Raw genomic sequence first — 12,408 nt, forward strand, 5'->3', positions numbered from 1 at the left:
GGCCTTCTGGGAATGTACATCCACTTACCATTGATGACTTCCTGTCTCTTAGTCTCTTTCTTAGTGAGTTTACTCAGAACCTCGCTGGGAGCAAGCTCTCTCCAGTTGGGTGGGTCCTGCTCTAATTCCAGGAGCCGGGGCTCCATTTCCTCTTGCTGAGTTAAGGGGCCAGAGGTATTGCTTATAAAAGAGCCATCAGCTGGCAACACTGGCACATCCACACTAGAGGCAGTGAAAGCACAATGTTAGAGAGAAATATGAAAAAAGTTCACAACTATTCACCTTTATCTCTGTGTTCTCTCGATTTGTTGAATCTGTATTATTTAGTTAAAGGGCAAGAAATTGGTCAGTCAAATAGATAAGTCATCTGGTTTCTTATGATCAGCAGCATTAGGTACTGAATCCCTGCTGTGCATCTTCCTCCCAGGCAGTGTTTATGGGATGTTTATGAACATGTTTGCATGTGTCTTTGCCTCTGTAGTGTTAGCATGTTTCAACGCATGCATGTTAATTTATAGGTGTTATAATACATCACGCCACCTGAGGGTAATGTCTAAGAGTGTGTGTATAAATTTTGTAGCAATTTTGATTACATTTACATTTATGTCATTTGGCAGACGCCCTTATCCAGAGCGACTTACAATTCTCTCATTTATACAAGTGAGCAGTTGAGGGTTAAGAGCCTTGCTCAAGGGCCCAGCAGTGGCAGCTTGGTGGTGGTGCTGGGATTCGAACTCTCAACCTTCCGATCAGAAGTCCAACGTCTTAACCACTGAGCTACCACTTCTCATTTGATTAAATCTGAGTGTTTGTGCTTTTATGTAAATTTGTGTTTTCATGCAGTCTTACAAGCTGGAGGGTTGGGGTAAAGGTGAAGGGGGATGGGAAGTGGAAGTTGACTGAAGGTCCACGTCACTACGGGAACGAGATTGTTTAGCCCGAGCAGAGCCAACACGGCGAGCGTGACAGCGATCCACGCACAGACTCTCACTGCGGCGCACACTCCTGAATACACACCAGTTAGGGGTGTGGGGAGAGGGAAGGGTACAGGAAGAAAAGTACGACAGAGGAAAGGGCAAGAACAGGTGCAACATGAGATGTGAGGGGGGGAAAAAAAGTAAATTTTGAAATTGGTAGAAAAATAATGAAAACATGCATTAGTGAAAAAGAAAGATTAATGAAGAGAAAATATGAAGAGAGATCATAAATAATGACAAACAACCAGTTCAGAACAGCAATCCCACATAGTCTCATTCCCACCTCAAGAATCTGGTGCTCCTTTGAGCAAGCCTATTACACATCTTTGACATAAAACTGAATAAACAGCTACTTCTGTGTAGAATGAGCAACAGATCTAGTACTATAAGCACTACAGCTTTCAAGTTAGAAAATATTAGGTGCAGATTATCCAAATTATGCAGAGTACACACAAAGACACAGCTCCCACTATTCCACTTGAACACAGCTAAAACGGCACAATCACAAGGTCAAACGTTTGCTTACAGTAACTACAGTGCAATCTGTCTTAAGGGCCAAAAATATTACATCCTAGAGGTCTTATCTGATGTAAAAAAAAAAAAAAAAAAGGTTTCGATATCAGATTTAAAAGTTGCTAAATTCGCCATATTTTGCCCTTTGCAATGTGAAAACTATAATAAAGAAGAATTAATTTCAAGTTGAGTTTAAAGGTATACTTTCAAAACAGTTTTACAGGAACACTGTGTAAGTTATATTCTACCACATCACAGGTGTGGTATATGACATATGTTCTTCTGTGTGTGGTATGAAAATGAGTGTGGAATCAGTAGCAGGCTGAAGCTGGCAGAATATCCATGTCTCAGTCATGAAGACCCACCTTGTCTTCCGTCTGTAAAATACAGGACAAGCACAAACAGTTCTCATGGACAATGTTCCAATCAATACATTATCAAAACCTAACTCACACATGACCACTGTAAAGAGCCGCCACAAACTCAGCAAAAACTGAACCAAAAATTCCAGCAAAAACTAGACAAAAATTGAAAAGACAGCAAAGCAAAACAGGCTTCAACATAGCAACTGCAAACAAACAGGACGACAGAATAAACCAGACAAAGACTTTACAAACATAGCACAATGGATGTGTGAGCTCACCAGCTGAAGATGCTCTCAGGTAAATACAGTCTGAGTTGCTGCATATTCGACAAAGCTGTTCAACCGCAAAGTTTAAAAAAAAAAAAAAAAAAAAAAAGCCTGAAGCCACAGTGTATTCTTTTCGCTCTATGAACAAACAGAAGACACTTGCTATAAAGGAAAACAGCATGAACAAATGCTCTTGGTAGGCTTTCAGTATAAACCTAACAATATCAAGTAAGACAAGTAAGAGAAGGACAGGAAAGATAGATAAATGTGGATAGAAAAAGGACAGAACAAAGGGGAATTGGTGGTAAGGTAGGGAACTGAACGTTTATGCATATGAGCGTAATGAAGGAGTGGGACAAACTGGCGCAGTTCTGTCGACATGGAGCATAGATAGCATTGCCAGCAGCGGCAGCAACGAAGAGCGCACAGCAGGGACTCAGGGGTGATGGGTGTTTTACCACTCGCCCTCAGTCACAGCACAGTCCAATATCTTAATACAGTGAGTGTTAACTAATCTTTTCCTATTCAAACACTGACATCGATTCTGCATTAAAACCATTACTCTACCTAGTTCTCTGGCTGTCTAATCTAGGTTTCAGGCTGTGTTAAGAGGCTTATTGTTATTGTTACTCCTAAACTACCTGTCCTTTTCATGGCTCTCTTCTAAAGGAATGTCGATTAAAGATGAAGGCTCCGAGACAGAGATGCCAACATTGGAGCACACAGGAGATACGTCTCCGCCATCTGATACAGGCTGGTGGTCCAAACGACTGCTGGTCTGACCTGTGGAACGAACAAGAACATAAATGCTGGTAAATAAACATCTCAAAGCCTCCAGGTTCCTAGACCATTGTTAAAACTTTCAGGAAACTGCTAGTTATATAAAGATGGGTATATAGACAGGTGACAAAGGAAAAACCAACAGTGTCGTGGTAAGGCTCTGGGTCACCATGAGCCACCAGAACAGCTTCAAGATTCTCTTCAAGATCAGATTCGACAAGTCTCTGGAACTGTACTGGAGAAATGAAAACCCCTCTTCGCAGCTGCTACATGAGCGGCACTGTTTATTTTCTCGCTTGCGTACATTATGTATATCCAGAAAATTAAATGCGGCATCCACTAGATGGCATGTCAGAGCCAAAACATCTGGTTTCCAGGTCAAACTAATGTTTAGCGATTTCATGCACAGTGATGTAAAACACACTGCCAAGCTCTGTTTCTCTTTAAAACTCTCTGCTTACGGCATGATTGCTGTCACTGGGCTGAGTCTCAAATCGAAAACTCTGGCCTTACATTTAAAAGTATCTACTAAGAAGAGTAGTACTCAAAACACATCTTTCCTCTAATAGGAAAACCGTTAGTATTATTACTCAATAACAGTCTAGAATAGTATGGTATAGTAGGTATGGCATGGTATGCGATTTGAGACACAACATTAGGTTGTTTATTCGGGTGTGGACACAATATCAAATGGTGCTATATAGGTGTCACTTTCTGAAAATGTGCACAAGCGGTGTGCCAAATGACCACAGGACTGTTGCGGCGGCCATCTGGTGTACGCACAGTTCACAACAAGTATAAATCAACTTTAAGGGGATACGTGGATCCAAACCAACCCAGATAAATGCCTTCCACAGCATAACAGAGCTGCTGTTTTTTTCCTTTAATTTCTCACCCATTTATATACAAAATTCCTACCTGTCTCAGGCTGGGCAGTTTCAGGGCTGGAGGTAACAATAATGTTGCTGTGTGGCATCTCACTGGTTTCTGTGGCAGATTTGCGACCCTGGGTGGGTAGTGCACTTCCATCCGCATTGGAGCCACGATGTCCTGTGGTGCTCCCAGCATTCCTCCGTTCATTATTCCTCTCCTTTTCACCTGAGAAAGAAACAGAAATAGTTAGCAATGAATTAAACCACAGGGGAAATAGAGTAATTCCACCAATAATAAAAAAAAATCCCTTTTTTCCAGCATGCAGACCCCTTAGCTTTAGTATAATGGAAAATAGGAAAGGGCTTATCACAACAACAGTAGAGGCTAAGAAGGCTAGGAAGTAAATACACTTATTGAGGAAGGAATATGAGATGAAATCAGATACATAGATAGTGTTAGTCTTCCTCCCAGGTGACATTACAGTTTATTAATACAAGACAAAGTTTATCATGTATTATAAATGTATTATTTATGTCTTAAATACTGACTAAACACTCAAGTTAATGTCTTTCATTTCGGTTACGGGTATACATACACAGAACAAACCAAAACACCATTATTGTGTTTAATTTAGAACATGCAAACGTGCACTGATTTCAAGTTTTGATTAGTAAGGTGTGGACCAGGTAAGAAAAGGAGTGACTACACAAAGTGATCAAACCAGTGTACCTTCAATGTCCAATCTCATTTTGACCTCATCTGCAAGAGGAAAACATTGCAACAAACATGTTCCTTTAGGTCCTGTAACACCTTAACCATCATAATGGACTGTGTACTATACACAAAATATCTTACAGCAGATCTGGTGCTGCTACCTCTCTAAACTGAATTCATTTAAAGGAGAGACAAGAACTAATATTTCTATATCTTGTTGATCATTAACACATAACACAGTTTAGACAGTTTTCATGTCTTTGCATGAGGTTTGCAAGAAGCTCAACCAGATAAGGCGCTGTATCTATATAGTGCTGGGTAGGGTTTCATTTCATATGTTGTGAGAAATCGTGTAACTACTTGGTAATATAGGGCTGAGGTCATAATACTCAGAGTACGTCATACAACACTTATGTCAAAGAAACAACAAATGCTTAGTAAAATGAGTCATAGTGTAAAGCCTTTGCATCCTACAGCTGTGGCGGTTCACAGAGTTTGCACAATCACTAAATCCTCGTATCTATGCAGAACTGATAAATACCAATCCATGCAAAGTAGAAGTGGGTGGATACATACTGCTGCCTCCGATCCTCAAGATACTGAGGACCTTGGACTTTTCTTCCTTCTTTTGAACCTAAAGAACACAAATGCACTTTGTGATGTATACACACACACACACACACACACACACACACACACACACACACACACACACACACACACACAGTACTGTGCAAAAGTCTTAGGCGCCCTATTTTTTTTAGTACAAACTTTGTTATAGATTTTTATTTTATGACTTCTACATTATTGATTCAGTACAAAAACATTTTAGATTTCCTAACATTAGTTTTCCAGCACAAAATTAAATGTTACAGAAAAACGTTTGTATGTCAGTAAAGAAAGCAGCATATTACATAAAAGATCACTTTTCAGACAAAAAAACATAATGAAGGCTGCTGGATTTTGCTGCAAAAATAAGAAGCGAGTATGACAGTCACAGTCTCCAGAAGAACTGTGGCTGCTTCTGCAAGATGCTCAATAAAACTTACCAGTTAACTTTGTTAGAAAACTGCATACATTGTACCTGAGACTACTGTTTTTTTTAAAAGAGAAGGATCGTCACACCAAATATTGACTTTGTTTCATTTATTACTGTTTACAGTATTTTATATATATTTATATATTTTTAGATATATTTTATGTTTATAGTATTTTTTTTAATGTAGAAACATTTAATTTAATTATTTTTGAAGGCATCTTTGCTCTACAGCATTTCTTTGCATGTGCCTAAGACTTTTGCACAGTACTATGTGTGTGTGTGTGTGTGTGTGTGTGTGTGTGTGTGTGTGTGTGTGTGTGTGTGTGTGTATATATATAAAATATAACATAACTTGATGCAGTTCATATTGTCGAAGCAATTAGCAATTACACTGAAAGGTACACAAATAAAAGTTATATAAATTTATAAATAAATTTACTTCCAACTACAATACGCAGAACATGAACTTGCGATCAGAAGTCAGAAGTAAGATGTATATGACTACAGTTTAGTGAAGTTCAATGTCTAAGAATAGTTTAAAACCTATTTATGCAATCTAGTCTGAGGTTTCCCTGCTAGAAAGCTTGTGGTGACTGAGACTCCTTGTACCTTCCTCCTGAAAAATCCTTTGCCCTTCTTGCTGTCTGGTGCTCTGCTCTTAACTCCCAGATGCTTCATGTAGAAAGTCACTGCACCAAAGATGGCAGAACTAATGGTGGAGGTATAGAGAGAAGAATATTTGTTTATGTTAATATTCTTAAACCTAATTTTAAAAAGAGTTATTCATTTTAATGATTAGTAATGAAATAATGTTGGACAATAGCAAATGTAGTACTGTTCTTTCAGAATAATCAGGAATTAAATCCTGTCATTTCCTCTTATTTCTGGCTTGTCTTTACTGTGTATATATATATATATATATATATATATATATATATATATATATATATATATATATATATATATATATATATATAAAATAAATTAACTTATTAGATACGTTCTAGCAGCTTGAAAATGTCACATAATGAATGACATTCTCATTAGGTGTGGTAAGTTCATTCCTAATGCTGAATATTTATGGACTATATGTACAGTCTACAAGAGTTGCTAAAATGCTTCATGATCAACTACCAATAAAATCAGCTGTTATTGCTTATTTATAGCCACTTTGTAAGAGATAAACACAAAAAGACAAGATTTAACTTTTAACACCAATTTGAGTACTACAGCATACAGTCATGTATTCAAAACAGTCTTTCAAGAAGGAAAAATATCTTTTTTAATTTTTAAATTGTAATCAGATTTTTTTTTTTAACCTGATTACAGCAATCAACAAATCTATGATAGCAACAACAAAGTAATGTCATCGTGATACAAAAGCAAGACAACTCACCATTTATCTTCATCTGGTACGATCGCAGGGCTGCAATTGAAAAAATTGCAATTTTTTAATATTGCTGGAACACGAAATTATATTTCTCACTATTTAAAGCTGTTGTGATGAAAATGTTTTAAAATTTGAAAAAAAAAAAAAAACAAGTCAGGGTATAAATATACTTTTAAAACATGATGTTCCTAAAGTGCTAAAATTCACTGGCAAACCTGTAATAATAAATTATAGTCACAGTCTGTTTGGGTCGGGTTTGTCAGGACTTTTCAGAGGCATATGTCGTATGCCATCTCAGGTACATTGTATGTCATCACGCCGCAGTGGAGGCAAAAAAGGCTGACCAGCTGCTATCAGAGTGCTGAGAAACTACAGGAGGCTGTACACCGAGGAAACTTCCAAACACATCCATCACTGTGATCAAAGCACTAAAATAAATAAATAAATGAATAAAATGAAAATTAAGTCTAGAAAGCTTGTCGGAGTGAGAAAGTCCTATCTATAATTGAAACGTCTTGTTAAACTAATGAAAGAGTTATCTTATTTACCTCTGCTTAACAGGTAAGGCATTTTATTTATTTCTAATTAATCTAATCGCTGTCCTTGTTGTGGAGTTTGCGGCCATTGTTACATAGCTGTAAAGTTTTCCGTTTGCTTGTACATTTGTTCTTTGCACTTTTGTACTTCAGACTTTTATTGTGTGAGAGCAAGTCTACCTGTTCTCCTTTGGTGGTTGTATTTTTCACTGATCTTTTTCTTTTTTTGATCTCCGGTTTGTGTTTTAGCTAGTAAACTCTTATTAGCTGGCTAATTTCCCCAACACTGTGCAATAAAGCTAATGGATAGAAATTGCGACTGGTTATTGCTTGCAAACCCAGATAGCTACTCTTTTCTACTATATGGTACTTTATTACTATATGTCATTATTATTTTAACATAATGTGCAGTTTGTAATAGGCCGTTTGAGTATCCTAACTCAAACTGTGACGGTTGTCTTAACAACAGCATTTGCCTTTAGATGAAGCTGTTTATTGTGAGATGTTTTGGGATACTGTTCCTCAGTAAACTACTCCAGACTGTTTTAACAGCCTCGCCTTGCAGTCTGGATATCCTTAGCTTACCCTTTCCATCACTCTGGCAGAGAGCCAGAAAGAAATAACTTCCTGCCAACGTGTCACTGCTGGCTTCATCGGCTCTCTACCTCTTCCTCTCCTCCTTGTTCCCCATCCTTCCCTACCACTCTATTTCTCCATTAGCAAAGCTGGCATTTTTCCCCCTCCGTTACATAAACATAAAAACAAAAGAGCAGTATTTTTCTCCCCAATAATACGAAAGATGAGATATATTAATCTGGAATGACTTGCGCAGTTGTTTTGACCTCTCTGATATTAACTGATACTGCCTTGAAGCCCTGAACCTTTCCCCAATCTCACATACTGTCAGCTGAAGACGTGTCGACACCCTCGCTTTCTGTCAGTAAATGGAGAATGTTTTGAGTTCGTTAGAGTGAAATAAAATCTATCACTGTATGTTTGACTTTGCTAACATCAGACAAGTACATATTTAACATCAGTTAACTACATTTGTTACGGATGCCACCAAAATATTTCAGCCAAAAATGGTAAAAAAAATGGCACTTTCAGATCTTTGGCCAAAAGAGAAAATAAGGAAAAAACTTTGACCTAAGAAGATTAAATATGCATACAAATATAAAGTGTCAAATATAACACTTTACAGATAATGTTAACAATAAAGAGAAAGTGACTAATTAGGTTGTTTTGCTTTCGTTTTTTTTTTTGGCCGCTCTCCTGCTCCAGTCACTGCAGATTCAGACTTTGAGCAGCAGAATAACAAATGTTGAGAAAATGTTGGCCATTTGGACATTACACAACCGATTTGAAAACAGGGCAGTCAAGGATTAAGGCTCTGGGTTACTGATCAGAAGGTTGGCTTGAGCAAGGCCCTTAACCCTCTCTGCTTCAGGGGTGCCGTGTCATGGCTGACCCTGCACTCTGACCCCAACTTCCTAATACGCTGGGATATGCAAAGAGAAGAATTCCACTGTGCTGTCAGCCATAACATTAAAACCACCTGCCTAATATTGCCAAAACAGCCAAAACAGCTCTGATCCATCAAGGCATGGACTCCACAAGACCTCTGAAGATGTGCCGTGGTATCTGAAACCAAGACGATAGCTGCAGATCCTTTAAGCCCTGTAAGTTGCGAGGTGGGGCCTCCATGGATTAGACTTGTTTGTACGGCACATCCCATAGATGCTTGATCGGATTGTGATCTGGGGAATTTGGAGGCCAAGTCAACACCTTGAACTCTTTGTGATGTTCCTCAAACCATTCCTGAACAATTTTTGCAGTGTGGCAGGGTGCGTTATCCTGCTGAAAGAGGCCACTGCCGTTAGGGAATACCGTTGCCATGAAGGGGTGTACTTGGTCTGCAACGATGTTTAAGTAGGTGGTATTTGTCAAAGCAACATCCACATGAATGCCAAAACCCAAGGTTTCTCAGCAGAACATTGCCCAGAGCATCATACTGGCTCCACCGACTTGCCTTCTTCCCATAGTGCATCCTGGTGCCATCTCTTCCCCAGGTAAGCGACGCACACACACCCAGATGTCTACATGATGTAAAAGAAAATGTGATTCATCAGACCAGGCCACCTTCTTCCATTGCTCCATGGTCCAGTTCTGATGCTCACATGCCCATTGTAAACACTTTTGGCGGTGGACAGGGGACAGCATGGGCACTTTGACCAGTCTGCAGCTACACAGTCCCAAACTGTGATGCATTGTGTGTTCTGACGCCTGTCTATCATAGATTGCATTAACTTTTTCAGCAATTTGTTCTACAGTAGCTCTGTGAATTCGGACCAGCCTTTGCTCCCCATGCTCCCCATGACCCTGTCACCAGTTGTCCTTCCTTGGACCACTTTTGTTCCAAGTACTAACAACTGCATACCAGGAACACGCCACAAGATCTGCCTTTTTGGAGATGCTCTGACCCAGTCGTCTAGCCATCACAATTTGGACCTTGTCAAAGTCGCTCAGATACTTACGCTTGCCCATTTTTCCTGCTTCCAACACATCAACTTTGAGAACTGACTGTTCACTTCCTGCATAATACATCCCACTCCTTGACAGGTGCCACGGTAACAAGATAATCAATGTTATTCAAGTCACCTTAATGTTATGGCTGATGGGTGTATATGAAAAATAAAGGTTTCTTTTGGATATACTGAAAATGTACTGTTTTTTTTTTCAACTGCAGACTACACATTACTGTAGAATAACCTAAAAATTCACCATCCAGCTTAGTTTTTGCAATTACCGCTACTGGCAGACACCCTCCCATACTTAATTACTACTAATTACTAATTAAATCAGTGATCATGATTTTTTAAAATGGAAAATCACAATTATGGCACAGCAATATAAATGGAATCTCTCTGGTGGCCCATTAATTTTACCACCTTGCTGAAAGGGATGACTTGCCTACATCCACGACAAATCCGTAACAGCCCAGTGTGGGATCTTCCCCCAGTGCTGGACTCCCTTAATACCCCTTCTTACTAGCTTATACAAGATGACCAACTGAAATAAGTGCTTCTGAAAACTGTCTTCTGGCTAACAATAGGATTTTATGCACCCCACACCTTAGGAAAAAAAATCAGAACATCTCACATGATCGTCTAGAAGGACATTATACTCTAGTGGGGCCCAGGCTTATTATGTGTGGTGATTATTCCTCGGTGTGTCAAGTAAAGCTCATAAAGACTAATGCATGTGACAGGATTTGTATTATAAGCATTCATATTCTCTGATTTCGCAAAACTCCGTGTTATTCGCATTATTCAGTGAATACTTCAAGCTCGGCATTATTTCTATGTGTGCCCTGTACAAAATAATTCCCACAGGGTTGATAAATTTTGAGTTCTGCTCTCTCTGGCCTGGAGTGTCTCACTTGTCTATACAGTGGCTGGCCTGTGCACTCTAAAATATGTCCACTCCAGACAGTTACTTCTTGTGAAGCCAAATCCATAAAATTAGCCATGGCTCTCAATGGCTCAAATGCACTACTGTCACGATAGATTATTGCACATAATATATTAATATACATTAATATTCCCAAAAGCCATAAGTCATTATAAACTACTATAATTTCTAACATTTTAAATTGTACAAACTCACTTGGTTTCAGTCAACTTCTCTAGAAGTCTCTCAGCCACTGCTTTCTCCTTCATTTCTCTGGGAACACGGTCTGTTGGATAGTGATTCTCCACCTCACCCAGCTCCAGTTCATTGGGGGTCATTCCCATCATCCTCTTCTGCCTAATAAGTTATACAGTTGGACAAACAACAAAGTACTGTAATTCTTCAAATTAACTTTTTTATTCTTTATTTCTCAGCATTCCTATAAGGAGCTACAATACTGTATCTTTGAGTTACTGCCAAACTATGCTATATAGCCTCAGTTACAATCCGACTGTCTAACTGAGGACCTAGTAATATGTTTCATGGGATTAAAAGATTAAATTACAAACTGTCACTAGAAAACAATGTTTTTTCTCCATGGCGTTTTTCTGCGAAAACATGTACATAGGAAGGTGACCTAATTCTGCACTGTATTCGGCCAAATACTCCATCACGTAGTTGCCAGTGGTCCATATTCATGACAGTGTTTGACAACATGAACGTAATAATTATGCAGGCAGACTAAATATTTTTAGCAGAACGGAAGCATGCCAAGTTATGCATCACAAGATCATTATATCGTAGAACACACTAGTGTGATAATCCTTCTCTGACCTGAAGTCCTCAAGCTGCCGCAGGACCTCCGAGGTTTGCATATTCTGTATTTCCTGAGCAAAGCGCTTCTGCTGGTCCTCACTGATGAGGTCTGGACGAGTGCGGTCTGGAACACATGGAAAATAACACTTCAAACATAATGAACAAATATTTATTAACACTGCATCAAAAATATTATACACACTCCCAATAACATGATAATGGCAAATTAAAAAGTTTAGGGTGTTAATCATTTCAATAAACATGTTAAATAATTATTTTGTTAAAAATTAAGTTAAAAATAATTATATTAAGCTCGTGCATTAACTCTAAAAACACTTCAAAATAATTATATTGAGTTATGTATTTTGTTATGATTAATTTCTGAGGTATACAGGTCTAATAGCTGCATGCTAAATGTTTTCTCTAAAGATTTAAAAATTTACAATAACAGTAAAAAAAAAAAAAAAAAAAAAAAAAAAGATAGTATATAGTATAATTTCAACAGTATAATTTTGTGATAGTCAGCTTACCTAACTCATATGATATGAGATATGGTACTGCTACTCTGAGAATCTGGGGGAAAAAAAAGATACATACACAAAGCAAAGAATAATTAAGGTTATGTTGAAAAGAACATTATTATGATATTACTAGTATGCAGTGCACTACTAGATGGTCCTACAGCTCCA

The 12,408-nt window shown here is 38.3% G+C and overlaps 1 protein-coding gene across 4 annotated transcripts in view; it reads right to left on the reverse strand.

The window, feature by feature from the left end:
• Positions 1-12,408, reverse strand: part of arhgef1b (Rho guanine nucleotide exchange factor (GEF) 1b) — a 45,975-nt gene that overhangs the window by 12,434 nt on the left and 21,133 nt on the right. The window contains exons 6-17 of one of the 4 annotated variants that reach the window (XM_034297981.2): positions 12,250-12,292; positions 11,738-11,843; positions 11,120-11,260; positions 6,924-6,953; positions 6,137-6,236; positions 5,065-5,122; positions 4,504-4,533; positions 3,820-3,999; positions 2,763-2,904; positions 1,856-1,867; positions 850-1,005; positions 29-222 (exon numbers count right to left, since the gene is read on the reverse strand). In XM_034297981.2, coding sequence (XP_034153872.2) covers positions 29-222; positions 850-1,005; positions 1,856-1,867; positions 2,763-2,904; positions 3,820-3,999; positions 4,504-4,533; positions 5,065-5,122; positions 6,137-6,236; positions 6,924-6,953; positions 11,120-11,260; positions 11,738-11,843; positions 12,250-12,292 — 1,192 coding nt within the window. The remainder of the gene's footprint in view (positions 1-28; positions 223-849; positions 1,006-1,855; positions 1,868-2,762; positions 2,905-3,819; positions 4,000-4,503; positions 4,534-5,064; positions 5,123-6,136; positions 6,237-6,923; positions 6,954-11,119; positions 11,261-11,737; positions 11,844-12,249; positions 12,293-12,408) is intronic. The other 3 variants (XM_034297982.2, XM_053227886.1, XM_034297983.2) reach the window with 3 other exon arrangements.

The sequence above is a fragment of the Pangasianodon hypophthalmus genome, chromosome 22, assembly GCF_027358585.1.
Source record: "Pangasianodon hypophthalmus isolate fPanHyp1 chromosome 22, fPanHyp1.pri, whole genome shotgun sequence".
Lineage (NCBI taxonomy): Eukaryota > Metazoa > Chordata > Actinopteri > Siluriformes > Pangasiidae > Pangasianodon > Pangasianodon hypophthalmus.